The 19,402-nt window shown below is 36.3% G+C and overlaps 1 protein-coding gene across 4 annotated transcripts in view; it reads right to left on the bottom strand.

Moving 5' to 3' along the window:
• FNBP1L (formin binding protein 1 like) overlaps positions 1–19,402 on the bottom strand; it is a 112,082-nt gene that overhangs the window by 33,431 nt on the left and 59,249 nt on the right. For all 4 annotated transcript variants that reach the window (XM_037045516.1, XM_037045515.1, XM_037045513.1 and 1 more), the window contains exons 2-5: positions 17,673–17,788; positions 2,897–2,950; positions 1,254–1,401; positions 459–521 (exon numbers count right to left, since the gene is read on the bottom strand). In XM_037045516.1, coding sequence (XP_036901411.1) covers positions 459–521; positions 1,254–1,401; positions 2,897–2,950; positions 17,673–17,788 — 381 coding nt within the window. The remainder of the gene's footprint in view (positions 1–458; positions 522–1,253; positions 1,402–2,896; positions 2,951–17,672; positions 17,789–19,402) is intronic.

The raw sequence follows: 19,402 nt of genomic DNA, 5'->3' as shown, positions 1-19,402 counted from the left end.
ACTAGGAACATTTACATTATTACAGAATCACTGAACTAGGAGAAACACTTCATATAATCTAGTCCACTTTTCATTTTTCATATATAGAAAAATAAAGTCAATAAAAATCAGGTGCTAAGTAAAAGACAGAACTAGAAATCTAAGTCTTCTCCGTATAAGTCAAATGGTCTTCTAAGACATATCACTGTTCCTTATTCCTTCTACCCTCTACCAATACTTTTACAGTACAATAACTAATGCAAAGTCAAAAAGAATCTTCCTAAATTGTTTACAATTATCTGAATATTACAGAGTTGGTACCAGTATAGCATCAAAATGATCTCATTCTCTAATTATACATGTCAAATTATGAATAATACACTAAGAAATATTAAACTCAAATAGATATAAAGTGTAAGAAAATGTAGGGCTAAATGAGTCTACAAAATTTTATGTTAACTGTAAAAATTGTAACTCACATTATCCATCTGTTTCCAGCACATGTCAAGATATTGTTGAGCTTTTCGTCCCTCTTGAAGATGCTGAAGATCATAACCAAAAACACAAAGGAAACCAAACAAAGATCAATTTAAATAAAGCCTAAAGTCTCAAAAAAGTTTTTTACTTTATTTCTTTCAAGATACTAATTATATAACCTTATCAAATTTAATAAGAGATTTTAGTAAAGCAAAACTCTCTAAAATATATTTTATAAAATATTTTTTGAATACTTTAAATATAACCTTTAAGACACATATAATCTTTTAGAAAATACATGACTGTCTTGAATAGGGGTTGACAACCATTTTCTAAAAAGGATCGCATAAATATTTTAGGCCTTGCAAGCCATGTGATCTCTGTTGCAAATATTCAACTATTCAACTCTGTAATGTAATACAAAAGCAGCTAAAGGCAAAACATAAATGAATGAGCGTAGCTGTTCCCAAAAAACTGAAATTTGAATTTCACATAATTTTCACATTATAAAACATCTTCTTCTTTTGATTTCCATTTCAATGATCTAAAAATGTATAAACCAGTCTTAGCACATAAGAACTACAAAACAAAAACAGGCAGGAGACTAGATTTAGCCTGTACAGTTTACCAAAAGGATCACTAATTAACAAGAGTATCTAGAGGTAATTTTAGCTAGAAGAAATATAGTGAAATAGAAACCCATTTATATTGAATATGCATTATTTTTAAAAACAATATAATTACTTTGTGTTAACATGTTTCATATATCATTGTAACTAAATAAAAATGATAATTACCAGTTTTCTTTCGGTTTTCAGATCATGAGCATATCTCATTAATTCACCATAAACTCTGTGCGCCATTTCTTCTGCTACTACTTCTCGCTGTCCTGCATAGTCGTTTAACTCATTAAGGATGTTAAAAAAGGCTACACATGAGGTAAACCTGACAAAAGCATATTTAGAAACAGTGAAATTTATTTTCATTTTCATTACAAATATGTTTTGTGAAGATAGACTGAGCCAGACACTTGACAAATTTTAACATAGTCAACCTAATCTTAGCTACTATCTCTAAATTAACTTTGTAAGGAAACAATCCTGCATTAAGTTCAAGTTGTAGATGTTTGTGTATCTACATTTGTGTATTCTACATTGTAGAACATTTGTAGATGTTCATGTAGTCTTAATTTATAAATAAAGGGATATTTGGGGTAAAAAAGTAGTAAGAATACTACCTGCAGGCTCTTAGGGCATACTGAAATCTCTTAAATTGCCAATTGGCTGGCCTGAGCTTGAGAAGGAATCCAATTGGATTCCTAGACTTGGCAGCTGAACCTGCTGCAGAGATAATGTGCTTGTTCCAGGACAAAACCTGCCAGTTACACCCAGCAAATGCATCTTGAGGGCTGACCTACAGAACAACTTTGCTATCAGCTCTGGACACAGCTGCCTGTATGCCTGCCCACATCCTGAATGGAAGTGAAGTACCATTATGGTTGGCACCAGAAAGGGGGAAGAAGGAGCAAAAATAAGGGCAAGTGTATGTGTAGAGAAGGAGAGAAACAAAGAGAATCACTGTATTAAAACATATAGATCTGCCCTGGCTGGTGTAGCTCAGTGGATTGAGTGCGGGCCTGCGAACCAAAGGATCACAGTTTGATTCCCAGTCAGGGCACATGCCTGGGTTGCAGGCCAGTTCCCAGCAGGGGACACATGAGAGGCAACCATACATTGATATTTCTCTCCCTCTCTCCTTCCCTTCCCCTCTAAAGATAAATAAATAAAATCTTAAAAAAAAAAACCATATAGATCTACTTTGAATATACTGCCTGAGCACTCTTAAACAACTGAAGGCAAACAGCTCTGACAAGACTGCATTAACACCAAATGTGAGTAACCTAATAACTGATATTATACACAAAGTTGTTTGGTTTAAGTCTAGTCTCTTTTTTGTTTCTACATTTTACAGCCACATATCCATCCCTGTTTAAGACTGTTACAAGCTCATAGGCAATTCCTTTTACCTCGAAGTTCCAAAATTACGCTCCTTTTCATTATCCCTTTAAACCAGCCAGCCAAATTGTTTTACTATCTGGAAGAGTAAAAGCAGGAAGCTAACAAACTGACAACTACAAAATAAAGTATGAAAAAAAATTCTTGTCTTCTAGATATTAAATTCCTCAAGTGGGGTCCTAGTCCACACCTTACTTAGAAATCCACACATCAACTATTCTAGAAAACTATTATCCAGTTTCAGTATTAAAGTATTCATTCGTATAAGAATAAAAACAGTAGTTACCTCTCAGAAACACTGATTTTTTTATTAAGACAAACTTTTAAAAAATCTTTATGAAAAGCTAACTGCATAATTATTTACTTTACTAAACAGAAAATTTTTAAAAATTTAAAATGCAATAATAAACAGATATATAATTTACCTTGGCTCTTCATCCTTGGAGGAACGTTTGGGACAGTACTTCTTAACCAAATTTCTATAGAAAAAAGATTTGTAAAAATTTATAAGAAATATTGTTGTTGAAATTGAATATTCTAAAACATTACAATTTCATTAAATCAAGAATTTAATAATATAAAATAATGAAGAGCAATATGATCATCTACTACCATTAACATAATATAGGTTCATTACTAACATTTTTAAAAAATACTGACACTAAAGAAAACAATCTAAAATCATCAAAAATTCAAATCAAGGTTTGAAGAGCTAAATTGTATCTACAAATCCCTGCTTTACATTTTCAATAAAGTATGCTTACTAGGTAAAATAAATTTCAGACTAGCTTGTCTTAAATACAAGGTGGGACAAAAGTAGGTTTATAGTTTACAGTAGGAAAGAAATGTTATTTTTTGTTTTTATTATATAAGTATAATCATAACAATATGGTTGATCATGCTATCAAATTTAAAAGGAGGTAATCGTTTTTTTTCCCTGCTTAGAGGAAATGGAAAAAGGGAGGGAGAGGGGAGAGGAAAGTGGGGAGGGGAGGGCAGGGGAGGGGAGGGGAGGGGAGAAATTATCCCTGCTTTCCTAACAACGTTTTCCAGAATTGTACTTACACAGCATATTCAAGTGAACATAACCCTCATATTCACAAAAATTTACCAATCATCCTATACTTTGTCAATTCTCCCACCATAAGATGTTCAAGTCCTATGGATTCTATTTCCTAATTAACTCTTTTCATGATAATTTTATAAATAAAAAGGGGGAAAAGTACACAAAAAGAAGTCTCATCTTCACACTTTTTTATTGCTTTGGATACAGATGTGTGAGGACAGGATAACTGAAGCTAATGCAACATCTTCCAATCATGAATGAAAAGGAAGACCAAGAAATTCACAAGAATGCTTACAGTCACTAAGCTCTAGATCCTGTTTCCAAATTTCTTGGTGAAATTTGGAAGGGCAGTTCTCCTATATAACAGCTAAACAAAAATATACAATAGAAAATTGTAGCAAAAACAGGGACTCTGAAGAAACTTCTACAATCAAGATACACATGTAAATAAGAGTCAACATGTATGAGGACAATTTACAAAAAAAAGCTACCGGTGACCCTGAGAATAAAGGTACCTCAGAAGGGCTCCTGGTGGCTTTCTGAGCTCAAATTTAGAAACGGATCCCAGCAGCCACTGCTCAACAGGGGCTTCTCATGAAAACTGAACTTCAGGAAGAAGACTGCACTGGGTTCCTGATGGCTGAGCCAACCCTTATAGAGTTCCTAGAATCCTATTTCAACCAATAGCATTAAGACTTTCCTCATTCAGCCAGAACTGTGCATCCTCAGTGACCAATCAGAGAGGTTCCATTCCAACCAATCAGAACAGTGTGCTTTCTGGACTAAACTGTGAGAATTTAGAGTCCTCACTGCATGAAAATGAATCAATCAGAGACCAGGACCAATAAAAGTCAACCCCAATATTTGTGTTGTAATTCTTTGGAAGATAATTCTCTTTCTGCTGAAGTTAAATTGATAGGCATAGTCCTAGCCACCATATGGGGAAAGGCTACTTCAAAATTTAATCAACAGAAAAGAAAGCAAAATCGAGAAAAAACTTTCTTCCTCTTAAATTTTTAAAAAAGATTTCATATATTTATTTTTAGAAAGAGGGGAAAGGAGGGAGAAGAGGGAAAGAAACATCAATGTGTGGTTGCCTCTCATACGCCCCTCTACTGGGGACCTGGCCCACAGGCCAGGCACATGCCCTGACTGGGAATCAAATTAGCAACCCTTTGGTTTGCAGGCTGGCACTCAATCCACTAGGCCATACCAGCTAGGGCTCTCACCACTTTAATATCCAGACCCCTGGACTTGATAGTCACTCAAGCCAATAAATTTCTTTGCTTAAACCAATCAAAGTTGAGATTCTGACACTTGAAAAAAATCATGACTACCAAACAGATTAACCAAAAGTCATAACATAGCTTAAATATGACATAAACAACACTAATTTAAACTCTAACTTCTAGGAGGAAAAAGACATTTATTGCAAAAGGAAAAGAAAAAAAAGTAATTTTACCTTTACCTTTTTAACATGCAGTCAGTACTCAACAATTTTTTTAAAAATCACTCTTGCCTCTCTTTATGTAAAAGTCACCTAGCTATTAACAACTCTTTACAAACACAAAGTCTCCAGAGCCCTCAGAAACCATATATAAGCCACTCAAGACTCCATCCAAGCCAATCCTGACACTAGAAAATTACAGCACATTCTAAAATGTTCTTCTGGTATTCCACACGAAATCAAAATTTCTACCTCAGAAAATTATTAATTACTAATTATTTCTAGCGACAGAATCTGGGAAGGGACTTGAATTTAAACAACTTGGCCAGGTAGCTCATTTGATTGGAGTGTTGCTCTATATACCAGAGGGTTGAGGTTCCGTCCCTAGCTGGGGATTTTAAGAGTGGCAACTGATTGATGTTTCTCTCTTACATCAATGTTTATCATGTTTATCCTGTGCTCTCTCTCCCCCCAATCCTTCCTCTCTCTCTCTCTAAAATCAAACATATTCTCAGCGAGGACTGAATAAATTCTAAAAAAAAGAATGCTTTAAACCGTTACAATGATAATACAAGGTCTGCCCAGAAAAAGTCCGGCCAATGTTAATATAACAAGAACAGTTTGCACAATATCGATGTCACCTGGCATCCAAGGAGAGTGGACTGGAATACGCAGGTATGAACAATGACAACTTCATTATACTACTAGTCTGTAGGGGACATAGACTCCATTGAGTGAGCCATGTGTATTGTGTGGTTGTCACATTTAAAATGACTCCGTAGAGCAACGGATCTGCACCAAATTTTGCATTAAGCTTAAACATTGCTCCACAAAAACCATTCAGATGATTCAAAAGGCTGCAGCTATGGGCACCTGGTGTCTGGCAGCTTCATCACAACAATGTGCCTGCTCATGCCATCACATCTCGTGCAGTTTTTTGGTGAAACATCAAATCTCACACAGGTGACTCAGCCCTGCTACCGCCCAGATTTGGAGCCCTGTGACTTCAGGCTTTCCCCAAAACTAAAATTGCCTTTGAAATGGAATAGATTTCAGCCTTTGATGAGATTCAGGAAAATAAAACAAGACAGCTGATGGCAACTGGGAGAACTGTGTGAGGTCCCAAAGTGCCCACCTTAAAGGGGACTGAGGCGCCACCATCCCATGTACAATGTTTCTTGTAACTTCTTTATAAATGTCTCTATTTTTCATATCACATGGCTGAATACCCCATCTGGACAGACCTCATATACTATTTTAGTATTGGGCGGTGAAAGGGGTTGATAAAAATGATAAAAACATACAAAAAGAATTTATCTCCTCAAAGCAGCCAATCTCAGTTGGGCCTTCTAAGAAAACAGCCTAAAGTCATCAAAAATTCTTATTAAGGTTTGAATGGTTAATTCACCCACAAATCCCTGCTTTGTATTGTTTATATAATATGCTTAATAGATCAAATAAATCTCAGATTGGCTTGTCTCAAATACAGGGTTCAGCAAAAGTAGGTTTACAGTTGTGAGTACAGGAAACAGTTTACTCTTGTATTATTATTTATTTATTATTTTTATCATTATACAAACAACTGTAAACCTACATTTGCTCCACCCTGTACATACATGTAAATCATTTAGGTTCTTCCAGAACTAAAAATATGTTAGACAATTCATCTCTCTCAAAAAAACCTGTTCTTAGTATTATTTACCCTAGGCTATTCTTTCTTCAAAATCTTTTCCTCTCTTCTAAGTCCAAAGACTTTCCAAGTAACCAATTATATTAGCAGTTTATATGTAAAGTGTGCTTTTTAATAGGGAGTTATAAATCAGGAATTAATTGAAACAGTTTTATACACATACAATGTATACATTGTAGAAATTATAATAGATGGCATAGATATACTAGTACTTTATTTTTATTTACTTATTTTTTTTAATCCTCACCCAACAATATTTTTTCATTGTTTTTAGAGAGAGGAAGGGGGATAGAAAGGGAGAGAGACTAACATCGATGTGAGAGAGAAACATCAATTTGTTGCCTCCTATATGTGCCCCAACCAGAGAATGAACTGCAACCTAGATATGTGCCCTGATGGGGAATCAAACCCACAACCTTTCAGTTATGGGATGACACTAAAACCAACTGAGTTAACACCGGCTAGAGAATGATGGTACCTTATTTTGATGTGTGTGTTTCATCCACTTTTCCTAAGTATCTTAGGATCATACACCCTGGACATGAAAAATTAACATTGTGTCTTAAGTGGTCTGAGAGGCTCCTAAACGTAATGGGCTTCTCCAAAGACTACAGTATTCTGCATGTACAACCATTATACTTGTATGTGTGATATTAAATATACCACACTACTTAATTTACACTTAAATTGATTTTAATCTTTTTATTCAGTCTAGTTTTGTCATATTTATATTTTTTTATTTTTTATTGTTGTTCTATTACAGTTGTCCCTATTCCCCCCCATTACTCTCCCCTGCCCTGCCCACCCCCATCTCCCACATTCAGTCCTCCCCCACCCCACTGTCTTTGTCCATGGGTTATATTTATTTTTGGTTTTAGTAAAATTATTCAATATAAAATATTTCAAAAATATCTTAATATTTTAATTTGCTTTTTTAAAAACTACATTTTTAGAGTTAAATAATGGAGTATAAGACCTCAAAATATTTTAAGGCTGAAAATCACCTCCATATATTTTTAACCTGTCATCATTTGAGGAGCTCTTAGTTCTAATTACTGTTTAACAAGTGATCAACATCATATTTATTTGTAAAATGGAATACAAATCATACTTTCTTCTGGCAAAAGGGTAATATTAGATACCTAAGACTGGATATTATCCCTTTTCTTAACTGTCCTCCCTATATACAACAGTTAACAGGAATGGCCAGATTAGTACAAATGGCCTTATTTGTGCAGCTCAGTTAAGTGATCCAGAGGTAGAAAACAATCTAGTGGGCCAAGGAGTTTTCTTCCTGGAATTTTTAAGTCTTTGGACCCAATACAGCTTTGAGGCCAGTATGAGAGCTGAATCTGAGACATAAATCTGGCACTGTGGGTGACTGTGCTTTTCTGCCATATGAAGAAAGCAGCCTGCACTGAAAGAACAAAGCCAATCCACCAAAAGAAGCCAAAAGAAAGACAACAGCAAAGGGCTCTGTGTTTCAGACACTGACTTTTCTCCCAGTGACCCAGATACATCAGTGCCTCAGGCTTTCCAGCAGCACAACTATTCAACTTCTTTAGCTCAATTAAAAAATCAAATCCATAAAAAATTTAACACATCAATTTCTCTTGCTAATAAATTTCCCATTATACTTAAACTACCTCAAAGTAGGTTTTCAATCACTTACAGCCATGAACCTTTTCTCATATAGTGGAAAATTAAATGTAAAAGATATCCATATACAGGCACCACTGCCCGCTCACAGACTCCACACCTCACTCCACGTGTTGCATCAAGTCTCCGACTGCTGTTTTCCAGAACTATGCTGAATAGGATGGTAACAGTGGCAAACCTTCCAAGACTGAGCTCCTAACCGACACAAATACAAACCTGGCTGCCTTCACAAAGAACAAGAAGAACCTGTGTCCTGGATAGCATGCTGAAGAAACTGGACCTCAAATGTGATAGGCAGCTAGATTTGCAAGAATTTCTTAATCTTACAAGCAGCATGGTGATACTCACCATGACTCCGTTACCAGTTCTCAGAAGTATACCTGAGGAGCTCTTGGAGCTGACCTCCAGACCCAACCCCCTTCCTTCCAGCCTCCCGATCATCATTTTCTCAGACCACGCATAACCTGAACCCAGCACACTCACCATCCCATGCAGAACCCTCATGCTGGTAGTAATAAAACATTATTGTTTCATAAACACATACATGCAAGCTATCTACATACAAAAGAATGAAGTGGCACCCTTCCTTATCTTACACCACATACAAAGATTAACTCAAAACATAACAACAATATAAAAACTCTCAAAAGAAAACGGGAAAAGCTTCATGACATACAGGACTTATTGATGATTTTTTTAATATGACACCAAGAGCACAGGCAACAAAAGAAAAACTAAATAAATTAGACATCAAAATTTAAAACTTTTGAGTATTAAAGTCCGTAATTAACAGAATGACAAGGCAAGCAAACAAATGGGAGAATGGATTTGCAAATGACACATATGATAAGGGGTAAAAATCTGAAATACATATATAGAACACAGTGACTTTGAGTAGCATTTCTCCAAAGATATACATTAGGCAAACAATCTTTCCAGAGAAAGATCAACCATTGTTAATTTAACAAGAACAGTTTGCACAACACTGATGTAACCAGGCAGCCAAGGAGAGTGGACATGCATGGACAATGATGACTTCACTGTTGTAGTCAGTGGGGGCGGTAGATGCAATTGAGTGAGCATGTGTGCTGTGCAGCCATCACATTCACAATGACTGACTCAGTACAGCAACGAATCTGCATCAAATTTTACATTAAGCTTGAACATTCCTCTGCAGAAACCATTGAGATGATTCAGAAGGCTGCAGCTATGGGCAACTGGTGACTGGCAGCTTCTTCACGACAATGCACCTGCTCATGCATCACGTCTTGTGCAGAAACTTTTGGTGAAACATCAAACAGCCCAAGTGACTCAGCCCCCTACAGCCCAGATTTGGTACCCTGTGACTTCTGGCTTTTCCCAAAACTAGAATCACCTTTGAAAAAAGAGATTTCAGACCACTGAGGAGATTCAGAAAAATATGACAGAACAGTTGATGGTGATTTGGAGAACTGTGTGAGGTCCCAACGTGCCTATTTTGAAAGGGACTGAGGTGATGTCATTGTCCTATGTACAATGCATCCTGTATCTTGTATGTTCTTCAATAAATACCTCTATTTTTCATATTACATGGCTGGATACCTCCTGGACAGACCTCATATGAAAAAAATTGTTCCAGTATCACTAATCCTTAGAGAAATACCTCCTGGACAGACCTCATATGAAAAAAATTGTTCCAGTATCACTAATCCTTAGAGAAATGCAAATCAGAACCACAATGAGATCACTTACAACCATCAGAATGGCTACTACTAAAATAAAACAGAAAATGAGTGTTGGCAGGGATGTGGAAAAATCGAAACCCTTGTATATTACTAACAGGAATGTAAAACAGCTCAGCCACTGCAGAAAACAGTATCTACCGGTAGTTCTTCAAATAATTAAAATATAATTTACCATATGATGCAGCAAGTCCTCTCCTACGTATAGACCCAAAAGGGTTGAAAGCAGATATTCAAATAGATATTTGTACACTCATGCTCACAGCATCATTATCCACAACTGCCAAAAGGCAGGAAAAACCCAAATGTCCATCAACAGACAAATAAACAAAAAGCAGTATATAGATTCAATGAAATGAAATGGAAGGAGATTCTAATACATGTCCCAACATGGATAAACTCTTACATCATTCTGCTTGGTGAAATAAGCCAGTCACCAAAAAAAAGTGTAAGATTTCACTTATGAGGTATAGCTAGAGTAGACAAATTCTTAGAAACACTAAGTAGAATTTCTGGGAGCTGGAGGAAGGGGAAAATGGCAGGTTATTATTTAACAGGTACAAAGTTTCTGGGTTTTTCCAAGATGAATTAAGTCCTGGAGATTGGCTGTGTAACAGTATATATACACTTACCATGGCTGAACTGCACACTTAAAAATGATTTTGGGTAAAGTCAGTGTTGGGTCTATTTTACCACAATTTAAAAAAATTAAATGTTGAAAAGAGGGATTACCACAGATAATACTAGAACAAATTCAGAACATTTTATTTGTTTTCTACAAGGACATAGTTCATACTCAATTACTGTATTTCTACCAGTGGCAGATGCTGAAATAGGTAGATGATAAGAAGAAATAAGAGGACCTAGATGAAGAAAACCAACAAACTTCTGTGAACACGAAGGTAAACAAAGTTACTAACTATTCTTATATTTTAAATGTCAGTTCCTAGTTTTGCCTACTTTAGCATGTCAAAGGTGCAATGTTTCTAAAAGATACATGGGACAATGTATGTATAAGTACCAGCTTCCCAGTCTATAAACAAAGAATATATGAAATATGCATAACAATTTGGTTTCTAGGAAACTGCAGATCTTCCAGAAGAATATTTTCAGATATGTTCAAAATAGGAAACAGAAATTTTGTTCTGTAAGTTAACTTTTATTTTCTTTCTAAATACTAGAGTCTTAGAATTATATAATACCTTCACAGTCCTCAATTCAAATAAGCATCTGTATCTATCCGATTTGCCCATATTTTACATATAAAATGATGAAATACACATTTTATCTCACTTTACTAACTGCTTCACAATTCAAACACCTACAAAAATAAATAATTTGGAAATAAAACCATTGAAAGTTTTATGAAAGGGCTAAGAAATTAAGTGATCTATACAACCAACACCATTTATCAACCAAATCACTTAGATGTTTAAACAATATGGTCTTTAAGTCCTTTTCACTGGACTTAAAGTTTTTCCAGCTTTCACTGGAAAGCTCATTATCAAAATATTTAACACAACTGGTAAGAAATCATTTTCTATAACAAGGGGGAGAAGGGGAAGGGGCAAGCAAAGAAACATGAACAGAGGACTCATGAGCACGGACAATGCGGGTGAATTGACTGTGGGAATCATGGGACTGGGGTAGGGGAGAGCAATGGAAAAAAAGGCGAGACAACTGTAACTGAACAACAATAAATAAAGGAAAAAATCATTTTCTTTCTTAAGACTTTATATTTTACTTGTTAGGTTCTGCTTCATCATTTCACCTAAGAAAACATTTTAATACAAAAATCAGGAACAGGCTTTGCAGTTCTTGTTAAGGTGATAGGCTTGAATGTCTTTACTAGTAAAGTGATAGGAGTTCATTGACTGAATCATTCCACAAAGTTTACTGTTGGAAATTTACCACAAGACAAGTACTGCACTCCACAGGTCCAAGAAATACAATGGTGACAAAGATCATCAAACTGTTGGGAAGATTAACTCAAACAGTACCATATATAAAATGAAAAGGACACCCAAAATCCCAGTTGTTGCAAATGTAGGTTAGCAGTTTGGTGCGAGGTAGGTACTTAAACTATCAGAAGGATCAGTTTATAAAGTATAAAACTGTCTAGCCACTATGCTGTACCCCTGAAACTAATATAAAATAATGAATGTCAACTGTAATTGAAAATAATTTTTTTAAATTGAGTAAAAATAAAAATTATTTTTTTTGCAAAAAATACTGACATCTAATTGGGTTTTATAAAATGAAATGTATTAATATGTGTAAAAGAACTCACATAGTACTGACATACTAAATTCTAAACAAATGTTAAGTAAATACCAAAAAAATAAGTGCTTGCTTTGTGTCAAGCATTGCTCTAGAAGCTAGGAATAAGCAGTGCCCAGTTTGGGAACCACTCTGCCTGGTTTCAGGAGTTGTAACTGCCCCGCCCCCCCTGCCATGGCTATGACTGAGTGAGGGGCCTCCAGAATGTCAAGCTTGTCTCTGGTAGCAAACGCTGCTTCTGCTTCATCCCCCTGCCCCCAATGCATGGTCAGATAGTCAGAGACGGGTAAGACCCCTCAGAGGAGGGGCAACCTAAGCCAGACATGATTACTTGGGAGGCCATCCTGGAAGGACTCGGGGGGGCTGCAACAAAGAGGGAGTGATTGACCTTTGCCCCCCAGCTATTCTGACATAAGCCCGAGTCCCCATTTCCATCTGGGAGAAGCGCTTCCTGGCTCTAATCCACTTAAGCCTAAACACCTATGATGGGGAAGGTGGTTCGTCCCTTGCCAGCTAGAGTGGGATCCGGGGTGATTGGGCATAAGAAAGAGTTCCTAAAAGTCCTGTGAAGCCTGCTTTGCTAAGAGTGCTGTCATTCATATGATAAGGGTTCAAGTAGGAAATGAGTATGTCTCCCAAAGTTTCTACAAACCCCCTTTCCTGATAGACACTGACTCAGACTAAGCCCTCAGATTTCTTTGAAATGTTATCTACTGTTTGATCCTTGCCGCGTGTATTCCTGTGTATTACAACCCAATAAAAGCCGCGGAGGTAGGGGCTCCTGGCCCTTCTCCTCTGAGAGATTGGCCACCTCTACTCCCCAAGTAGATCATGTCTTGGTAATGTTGCTTTCATCCATGGCGGATGGGGGAACTCGCTGGCAAAGTTGCCCCTACAACCCAGAATAAAGAAAAACCTCTTACCTCTCTGTGGGGTTTACATTTTAGTAGAGGAATTATATTCCAGAATTAGGAAGCAAAAGTTATTTAGCTAACAAAGCATATGATTTGGTCACCTTGTACAACACATATATATACCCAGGCGGGCTCAGTAATACTGTAACAGGGACTAGTAGGAACAAAAGTTTCCCTGGAATCCAACTCTGTGAAGAAATTTAATCTAAACCCCCAAATATGGGGAAGAGTTCCTCCTGCCTGTACCCAGATGCCACTACTAAGGCTTACTACATTTAGCAGCTGATCAAAAACTCAGTGGAGGCCATAGCAGTTAAACAATGGCCAACCAAAGAATAAAAGTAATCTCCATTTTCAGAAAGTCAGTACAAAGATGAGCTCCCTGGGTTCCTCTGAGACCAGAGTGACACAGAAACAGAAAATTCTGATAAAGAAGCATGAGAAAGAAAGGCTAGAATATAAAGACTCGTATTATTTGAATTATTCTATATCTAAGCCTACGCTAAATATCTGGGACAGCTTTTAGTAGAACAGCAAATTCATCACAATGATGTACCATTAACCCCTGAACAATGGAAGTTTGAACTGCGGGGGTCAACTGAAAAAAAATCTTCATATAAGTAAACTGGCACAACAAAGGATCAATGTGTATGACACAGATGCTAGTCCATAGAAAGCAGTACTCGATAAAAAATACAGCATATGGGCAGTGATCCTAATTTCTTTTTTTAATTATTTTATTGTTCAATTATGGTTGTTTGCACTAATTTCTAAACTAAACCAAAACACAAATCGTTCAATTATTTACTCACTCAATTTATATTCACTCAGCTCTAGAGGTACTAGCTATGCTGCCAAGCCTGGCAAGGGTACAGAATTGAATTTAAGATCCAAAGTATTTGGAGAGATTTTAGCTATGGTTAAGAGGAGCCTATCAGCTTCCTATCATCCAGTCTATTTCTCTTCCAGTATACCACAGTGTGACATTTGAATCAAATACAAATGATCTTGGCAGGGGAAGCAGGGTAATATAATTTCACATAAAAATCTCTATGAGAGAACTTAATACTATAATTATTTTTACTAGGAAAAAAATTCACATCTATCATGTATAGAGAGCTGCTTTTTTTTTTAACTTAGAAATTTTAGCCCTGGCTGGTGTAGCTCAGTGGATTGAGCACAGGCCTGTGAAGCAAAGGGTTGCAGGTTCGATTCCCAGTCAGGGCACATGCCTAAGTTGCAGGCCAAGTCCCCACTAGGGGATACATAAGAGGCAACCACACACTGATGTTTCTCTCCCACTTTCTCCTTCCCTTCCCCTCTCTCTAAAAATAAATAAAATATTTTTTAAAAAAGAAATTTTAGTTAATCTCTGCCATACAAAGTCAAAATTATAAGTTATTAAAAGAATGACTTGCCCTGGCTGGCATGGCTCAGTTGGTTGGAGCACTGTTCTATAAACTGGAGGGTTGTGGGTTCAATCCCCCATTACAGCACATACTAGAGGCAACCAATGAATGTTTTTCTCCTTTCCTTCCCCCCTCTCTCTGAATCAGTAAGAATGTCCTTGGGTGAGGATTTTTAAAAAAGAATAAATGCTGTGTTTTGCTTACTCACAAATGTAAGCCTACTTTCGTCACACCTTGTATGTTTAAAATGTAGTGTTTAACATTGTGAATACAATTATTATTTAGGAGAGGAGAAAGCTGCCTACTATGAAAGTAATTGTCCTCTGCAGTAGCATAAACAAGAGGGAGTTAACCAAAAGATTTTTTCCTATGAGAGAAGAGGAAGTACACAAGGATAACCTCTTCCCTTTGGATAAAACAGATATTATAAAGAGCAGCTGATAATCTAATCATTTACTAAGTGTTCATCTGAAGTAGCAGATCTCAATATAGAGGGGAGAGAATAGGTGGTTGGAAGTTATATTTGACATGCCTCTTCCCAATTAGTCCTTATTGGAATTCCTCAACATCTTCCAATAGACCCTGCCCTTGTTAAGAATAACTGCAAGTGAGAGCCATTATTAGGATGCTGGGACAGAAAAAGATGTAAATTGCTGTTCTAGAGCATCGGTACATAATGAACTCTACTTTCTCACTGCAAAATTATATTCTTCATATCATATAATTATGGGTTCTTGCCACTTTTGCTTCAATGAAGTAGTGTTCAAATCTCCTTTTGCAAGTAAGTAAAAATTATAAAGATTATATCAGTCACAAAACAGAAAGGCAAACATGCCTGCCATTTAATTACAGTGCTCTTACTTTGGTAAAACCTTGGCCATTCTGAAGCTCTTGAGGCCCAAGTTATTCTGAACAGTTAAATATTCCAGACTGCTGAATTTACCTTAAAAATTACCAATTTCTATTTTATAATTTGTTACAAGTTCTCTGTTAAAGTATACCACATTCTTTGCTTAAAAATGTTTTAAACTATAAAAAGAATATTTAATTGCTGAAAAGACTTTAATAAATTTGAAAGTGTAAGTAAAAAAGTTCCTTCCCTTGCCACCCCCCACCCCATTCCCCAGGGGTAATTGCTGTAAAACAGTTTGGGTTTATCTTTCTGGACCTCTTCAGAATACATACAAATTTGATACATAGTTGTATACACAAACTAGGGTAAGCAAGGAGATTTGCTATACATTTAGTTCTACAACTTGCTTTTTACACGAATGGAATAAATGGCCTTTTAAATTTAAATACACTGGTACACCTGATTTATCTAAACTGCATATTCCATAGTATTTTTTATCATTCCCTTAGTGACAAGAAACTTAGTGACTAGAAACTTTTTAAAATGTTTTTTTGTAGTATTTTAGTCTTTTCCTTTATTGTTTGCCATTTTCCTGCCATCACTGTATTGTCTATAGCATTTCTGTTCTCATTTCTATTGGAAAACTTGTAATTCAAAGAATTTAATGTTCTAGAATTGAGACCAAATTTAAAAATAAATGAGAAAAATTTTTTGTTGTTCACATATGAATACAATTTTGATTGCTATTTTAAGTTCACAGAGGTCCTTAGTGCTTCTAGATTTCTTAAGGGGTAAAGTTTGCAGATTGTAACTTCTGGACAAATGAAATCTCATCACTATTATTAATACACTAGTAAGTTCTCATTTATATTCTCAAGTGGAAAATAACAGCTTAAAAAAGATGACAAATGGTTGAGAAAATTAGCATGATGCCATTCTTTCAGTAAATGTCATAATAACAGTATGTGCATCATTACAAAAAAATTATAAATAACCTAGCCATCATACTTATCTAATTCCATCCCTGTACCCAGTCAACCGATTGTACAAACCACTACTACTGTAGTGGGCACATGCGGTTTATCATTCAACTAAACCAGCCCTTTCTTCTGCAATCCACTACCTTAAATTTCATTTGGATAACTACTCCTTCCCAATCATCAGCTCTAAGGCATTCTAATTCTTCTCACGTTGGTGAACTGTTCAAGATAAGCATGTAACCTAAACAGGGTCATCACAACAAAGAGACTTTTCGGGGGATTTCTGGAGAAAAGCTGATACAAGCTTGCACTCTGCTTTCCTTTTGTCCCCTTCCTCTCCCTTCTTTCACTTTTTTCCTTCCCCTTCCCTATCCTCTTTCCCCCGGCCCCAAATGCACAATAGATAAAACCATCATTCTTCCCCAGGATGTGAGAGTATAAAAATATGAAATCTAGAGCTAAGAGATCAGAAAGGATGCTACTGAATGGAAGAATCCTGAGGGAAAAGGCAACAAGGAGAAGCAGAATCCAGAAATGGAGCTTGGACACATCTGCCCCCAGAATCAAAATATGCCTGGAGTTTTTAGTCACCTGGGCCTGTTTAGGGTGGATTCTGTGTCATCTGCAATATAAAGAAAACTAACCCTATCCCCAGAACCTTAGCTTGACTGATGTCCAGGCTTCAAACATTAAGTACCACTTGCATTGAATAAGTTCCAGCAAAACTACTTGTCAAGTTGTAGTCTAACAATGATTTTCTGCTTGAACAAAATCTTAAGACTAATTCCATTTAAGACTAAAATTTTCCTTTTCAAACCTTTCAAACTTTTCTAACACATATTGCAAAATCACTTTCATCAAAAACATACAATTTTATTAGTTTAACACACTCAATTTATAAGTCATAGAAGAAATGAGAAACTGAGAAATCTTTAAAGATACTAAAGCAAAAAACTACAGAGGAATAAAATGTAAAGTATAGAATTTATACCCAGGTATTTCTTTTTCCTGGCATTTTGCTTTCTGATTTTAGTATTTTCAGTATCTTTCTGGAATGAAAGCTACTTGTAATTTAATGAAACAGAATTTAACCTATAGTATATCAACATTTACCTAACATCCAAATATTTATTTAAACATGTCATTTCATTTCTGAGAATTAGAAAAAAAAAAATAACTTACCTCAATTGTTTCGCATAGTTCTGTTCGATTTCTATTCTCTCTTTAACAAATTTGGCATATCTTTCCAAGAAGTCAATTCCCCACTGTGTATGCTTGTCTAAGCTGTCGAACTGATCCTAAAAAAGGAAATAAAAGTACACTGAAAAGTCAAATTATATCCACAAATGCTTTAACCTATTTCTGATATTTGTCCAGAGAGGTAATGAAGTATGAAAGAAAAAACCTAGGCTCTTCTGCTGGTCCCCACCCACAGCATCCTTTAAGACCTACACAGAAATACACTCATTGGCATAAATTAGGTTACTTTACACCTGTAGTTCTCCTTGGCTGCAACACCCTTCTCTAGTTACCTTTTTCCAATTAACTCTTAACCCACCTTTGAGATCCAGTTCAGATCATTGGTCCTCCAGAAAATGGCCCTCCAAAAAAATGGCCTTAAGCTCACAGACTGGAAGAAATGGTCTCTGTCCAGGTGCCCAATGCTCTCTAAAAATTATGATCTTATTCACTTGCCATACTATATTGAGGGCCATACTATATTGAACCATACATTATTCAACTCTGAATTGCCAAGGCATAAGCACCATGTATGCCTGGCATCACAGCAAGCACTCAATGAAGATTTGTTTGGCTAAACAGAATCAAATATAACTGGACTGATATTCTGGGTTCTGCATTTTCCCAATGTCTGACCTTGGGCAAGTTACCAAGGCTGTTTGAACTTTTTTCATCTTAAAATGGGAATCCCATCACCCACCTATATAGGACTATGGTAACATCATTAAGTGTTCTGAAATGCAGTACACAAAATACGAACATACTGTCCAACAAGGCTCTTTCAATTCTCAAAGATATATATATTTCGCTCTACCTGTTGCCTGAGAAACCATCATTTCCTATCCCTTAAGTTTAAATTAATCACTTTTCAAATTAAATTACTGATACATTGCTCCAAATTCACATAATCCCCCCAAAGAAAAAATTAAATTATCTGAAGAATTTTATATAAAACACCTGTACTGGGCTGTTTTAAAAACTTAAATGTCATTCCTATTATTTCAGTACTCAAAATCATCCACGGCCCTGGGTGGACAGCTCAGTTAATTGGAGCATCATCCAGTACACCAAAGGGTTGCAGGTTTAATTCCAGACCAGGGCACATACTGACTGGCATTTTGGGTTTGATCCCCAGTCAGGTGCATATGGGAGACAACCAATCGATGTTTCCCCGTCACATCAATGTCTGTCTCTCTGTCTGTCTCTCTCTCTCACACACACACATGCGCGCGCGTGCGTATTAATGGAAACATAACCTAGGATGAGGCTTAAAAAAAAAATCCATGGTATAAACCCACTGAATAGACCCTGGGACTGTATCTATATACTAACTGTCCAAAAACTATTTTTAGAATTGGTCACCGTAACAAATAAATAAAAGCTCAACTAAGCTGGACCCAAGGAAGTACACACCAAGGCACAACATAATTACATTACCCAACATCAAAGATAAGGAGAGAATCTTAAAAGCAGCAAGAGAAAAGAAGACAGTTACAAAGGAGTTCCCGTAAGACTATCAGCTGATTTCTCCAAAGAAACCTTGCAGACAAGAAGGGGCTGGAAAGAAGTATTCAAAGTCAGGAAAGGTAGGGACCTACATCCAAGATTGCTCTACCCAGCAAAGCTATCATGTGCAATGAAAGGGCAGATAAATTGCTTCCCAGGTAAGGTTG

The sequence above is a fragment of the Sturnira hondurensis genome, unplaced genomic scaffold (genome assembly GCF_014824575.4).
Source record: "Sturnira hondurensis isolate 20B ecotype Veracruz unplaced genomic scaffold, ASM1482457v3 Scaffold0004322, whole genome shotgun sequence".
NCBI classification, from domain to species: domain Eukaryota; kingdom Metazoa; phylum Chordata; class Mammalia; order Chiroptera; family Phyllostomidae; genus Sturnira; species Sturnira hondurensis.
The sequence above is the reverse complement of the archived record's forward strand: the minus strand, read 5'-3'. Positions and strand labels throughout refer to the sequence as shown.